At 38.3% G+C, this 4,698-nt stretch overlaps 1 protein-coding gene across 1 annotated transcript; it reads left to right on the top strand.

The window, feature by feature from the left end:
- The first annotated feature begins 497 nt into the window (after positions 1-497).
- LOC135143238 (uncharacterized) lies at positions 498-2,394 on the top strand. Its single transcript, XM_064075118.1, has 3 exons — positions 498-838; positions 1,019-2,032; positions 2,100-2,394. The coding sequence occupies exons 1-3, from the start codon at positions 498-500 to the stop codon at positions 2,392-2,394; spliced, it is 1,650 nt and encodes a 549-aa protein (XP_063931188.1).
- Positions 2,395-4,698: the final 2,304 nt, after the last annotated feature.

Below are 4,698 nucleotides of genomic sequence, written 5' to 3'. Positions count from 1 at the left end.
GTGAGGTGGAGAATGTTTTAAGCTCTAGACAAACCAAAAAAATTAAAACTAGTGACTCCACTGAGAGTTTAACATCGACCTCTGATTTGATCCAGCCCGCTAAAGATTTAATAGATAACGCCCAGTACCCGCTAAATTTTGAAGAGCTAACCCGATTTGTGGAGAAAGCTGTTGGTGAATTGGATATCTTAGAGTTAATACGAAAATACACGACTGACGTAGAAGGGGTCTCTGCTATGCTATTCGATATTTTTCCGCTGCTTACTCATAATAGCGTCCGCAATCGTATTAAAAAAATTAGAGTTAAAATTAAAAAGGCGCTTGCTAGGCTTGCAGATAAAACATGTAATAAAGCTACGAATACTGTGGCTGGCCCCTAATAGGGATTCGATTTCGTTTCTTTTCTTTTTTTTTTTCTTTTCAAATTCAGTTTTCAAAATAATTCATCTGTTAAATATTTTGTTGGCAATTTAGTATACACTAATATAGCTTCCCTGATGGCAAAATATGACGACTTCTCTGTGCTGGTGCAATCTTTGAAACCGACTTTTATAATGTTGTCAGAGTCGTGGTTAAGCCCTGCGATTCCTGATACATTAGTGGCTATAAACGGTTACACTCTTTTTAGGAACGACCGGGACGGCAGAAGGGGTGCCGGTGTGTGTATCTTTGTAGCGGACTTGATTTGTTCCAGTTTCACAATTAATACCTTAAGCTCGGAAGTCGGCAATAATGAAGCACTATTTCTCAAATTATCGAACAGTAGTATCTCATTTGTGTTAGGATGTATATACAGACCCCCAGACTCTGCAATTGGTGATGATAGAAAACTCTTTACGTTTGTGTCAAAAATTGCCGATAGCTGCGACAGACTGATTATAGCGGGAGACTTTAATTTACCTGACATAACCTGACCTCTTGATCATAACGCTAATTTTGACGCTCCTTCCCAGTTGTTGCGTGATGTACTGATAAACAGTCATCTAGAGCAAATTATTACTAAACCGACCCGTTATAGAACGAACCAAACACCGTCAACCCTCGATCTAATTATCACCTCGGACGATAAGTTACTAGCAAACTTGGATTATCTGGATCCTGTTGGTAAATTTGATCACGTGGTGTTAAAGGTAGAAGTGCAAATCTGTTTTGAAAGACGAAGGAAGATTACCTCTACTTGTAGGGTTATTACGAATTATGAGCTGGTCAACAGAGATCTGTTCAACACTGACTGGTCCACCATTCTTGTGGAACCATCTGTAGAAGACAATTGGACTAGATTTAAGAAACAGCTTAATTCTGTGGTGACCAAACACACAGTTTTCGTAGTAAGAAAACAGTCTTCAAATAAACCATGGATCACCAAACAGATTCTCAAACTTATTAGAAAAAAGAGGGCGCTGTGGCGACGTTACAAGCGCACTGGTAGTGAGAGTGATTACAAGGCACACAGAGTGTTTTCAAACAAAGTTTCTGCTACTATAAGAGATGCCAGATGCAACTATGAGAAGCGCATTGCTGCTTTAAAAGATGTGAAATGTTTTTACAAATACGTGCGGTCTTCCTTAGTTGGGCCTGTGAAGACCCCTCACCTAAGAGACGTAAGTGGACGTGTCACTGAGGATAGTCAATTGGTCGCTAATTTGTTTGCGGGCACGTTTGCTAAAGTTTTTACAATTGACACAAATTCTAATCTCCCTACTGTACAGACACCCCCAAATTCCACAACTATTACTTCCGTTGAATTCTCTGAGGTAGCAATAGCTAAAAAGATATCTAAACTGCGCATAACCAAATCTCCTGGACCAGATAGCATTACCGTGAGTCTTCTCAAAAAGTGCCAATGTTTGTGCCAACCTTTAAAGATTTTAATGGAGCAGTCATTTGAGTCGGGGACTCTACCTCTTGAATGGAGGTCCGCGGTGGTGAAACCCATATATAAAAAGGGTGATAAGTTTGTTGCTGACAATTATAGACCTGTCAGTTTAACGTCTCACGTAGTCAAAATCGCTGAATCCATTGTTTATGATGTGTTGATAAGAGTTTATGATTAACTGTAATATACTCCCTACAGAGCAACACGGATTTGTGCCTGGTAGGTCTGTTACTACAAATTTACTCTGTAGTCTTGAGGACTGGATCAAGACGCTTGATTCCGGCGAATCAACTGATGTTCTGTACTTGGACTTCTCGAAGGCCTTCGATCGAGTGCCTTTGCGACATCTTCTACTTAAACTCAACCATTTTGGCGTTCGTGGAAACCTTCTTCGCTGGATAGAGGCTTTTCTTTCTAATCGGTTGTTCAGTGTTAAAGTGGGTGACGTATTTAGTATGCAGAGAAGAGTGCTGAGTGGAGTCCTCAGGGATCGGTACTTGGGCCCCTTCTTTTTGTGATCTATACCTCCGGCATTAAATATTCTTTGAAATCCCCTTTTGTAATGTATGCGGATGACCTGAAGATCTGTAATAAGAGTTGCAATTTCACTGTTCTGCAAAATGACTTAGATGTGGTTGCCAATTGGTCGTGTACATGGTTGCTGCCTATTAACTCCGCAAAATGCGTCGTGCTATATACTAATAGTAGCCGAAATCCAAAACATGATTATCATGTGAATGGCACGCAACTGTTCAAGGTTGACGCTTATCGTGACCTGGGTGTAATGGTGTCATCCTCTCTCTTGTGGTCCGAACACATAGCTGAAGTAGTTAAGAAGGCGAATAGAATTATATTTCTTATTAGTCGGACGTTTAGGGCTATTACAATATCGATGTTCATCAATTTATATAAAACGTTAGTTCGACCAGTTCTAGAATTTGCCAATACTGTATGGGCACCGTCTCTGAAAGGCGATATTGCATTATTGGAGGGTGTACAGCGTCGTGCCACTCGTTTGCCGTTTGGGAGAGTTCGCCCTTCATATGAAGGGAGACTGGCCCTAATGCACTTACCTTCCTTGGCTGATAGAAGGGTAAGGGGGGACATGATTACAACATTTCAAGCGCTTACTAACAACAACTCAGTGATACGGTCCTTTTTTAAGCTAGACATGCGTGGTCGGACAAGGGGTCATTCCTTTAAATTAGTTAAAGGTAACTTTAAAACAACAGCTAAACAGATATACATTGTTAACAGGGTGTTTGGTAAGTGGAATTCTTTACAAACGGAGGTTGTGTTGAGTGACTCAGTTTTAAGTTTCAAACGTAGCTACGATCAGTATAACAAAGTGTAGGTATTAAAGATGCGCGGGCACAACAGGCTTAGGCCTCTGCCCGATCGCAGTTTCATAATAATAATAATAATAATAATAATCTTGCATCTAATTAATCAGTGACGCAGAAACGTGTGGACGGTGGTAATTTTTTTTTGTGAGATTTAAACATGAAAAAAGTTTTTTATGGTTTTCCGAGATAGACAGATTTATCAGATTTCTTTTGCATACTTTTCAAAAACAGCCTGTATAATCCTACCTTTTCAAAGACATGCCAAAGAGGAAGCTAACCATGTGCAAATACAAAATGGTTCATAAGCTCTGAAGAAAAGAGAAATTTAGATACTAAAAAAGAATAAAATTAATAATAATCGCTCAAACCGAGCTGCCGCTGTTAACCATTTAATTAAATCTGGAATAGGTGAACAAGAAGGAACAGAACATCAGAGTTCGAGTTCCATAAAGCCATATTTACAGTTAAACCAGGAATATCTTGAGAAAATAGCAAATAGGTCAGTTCCATTTGTCTTTCCCTATACAAAATTTCATCATTGTTATTTCATATTTATAAGTTAACATTTAATTTAATCATGGGAGGGGAAAATACAAATGAAATAAAATAACCAAAAGTCCCACGTATAAGAATTACTAAAACTCGTCTTACAATAGTTAGTTACATAAGACTCAGGAAAATGTTGCATTAGAAGGAGTCATATTGAAATACGTGGCACTTCGTGCCGAGTATCGGAAGGTTCCGAGTCAAGTGAAACATTTACTGACAAGTGCATGTAAGTATATTATTTTTTCTGAAATCGCAATTTATCGTAAAAATTTATTGTAAAACTTTTAAAGATAAAGATTTTCTATAAACACCTAGTAGTGCGGCTCACCATTGCTTTCGGTACTGAGGCGACCGAAACAATTCATCAAGTACACAAAAAAAAATGTAATTTTTTCGTAAAATCTGTGTTCGTAAAAAAGCAGTATATGCGAATCAAATAGTGAATCTGAAGATTCTGTCTACGTTCCATCCGACATCAATGCCATCACTAGTGTGATGCTAAATCCATAATTTTGTCAGTCTCAACACCATCTACAGCTGGTTTCAAAAAAAAAAAACGGGAAAAATGACAGTGACATGAACGTCATATTCCCATTGCTTTTCATTGATCTATGACAACCTGATTCGCTCATCTTTTCCCGTTTTATGTGAAACCAGCTGGAGTTCAAAGGTCAAAGCCACAAATGAACAATCAAATTCTAGTCAATCCAAATTGCCTGATAAAAAATTACCAGGTTTTAGTGGATCCTTTACAGAATGGGTGATACATACAACTCTTTAATTCATTGTAACGGGCGATAAATTTACTTATTTTTGGAGATGTTGATATGAATCAGAACAATCGTCATTGTCGTAAAAATCAAGGTTGTCCTTGTGAAACTTGGATTTTATGATTTCACACCATTCTAATCAAGGTTTATAATTTCA

Source organism: Zophobas morio, unplaced genomic scaffold, assembly GCF_036711695.1.
Source record: "Zophobas morio isolate AGI-343-1 ecotype UQ-CSIRO unplaced genomic scaffold, CSIRO_AGI_Zmor_V1 ptg000058l, whole genome shotgun sequence".
Taxonomy (NCBI): Eukaryota; Metazoa; Arthropoda; class Insecta; order Coleoptera; family Tenebrionidae; genus Zophobas; species Zophobas morio.
Note: the sequence above shows the minus strand (reverse complement) of the source record. Positions and strands in the feature narration are given on the sequence as shown.

Coding starts and splice junctions, on each gene's coding strand:
- LOC135143238 (XM_064075118.1), top strand. CDS start 498: ATGGCAAAATATGACGACTTCTCTGTGCTGGTGCAATCTTTGAAACCG. Junction 839..1,018: donor GATGATAGAAAACTCTTTAC/GTTTGTGTCAAA, acceptor GACCCGTTATAG/AACGAACCAAACACCGTCAA. Junction 2,033..2,099: donor GAATCCATTGTTTATGATGT/GTTGATAAGAGT, acceptor TGTGCCTGGTAG/GTCTGTTACTACAAATTTAC.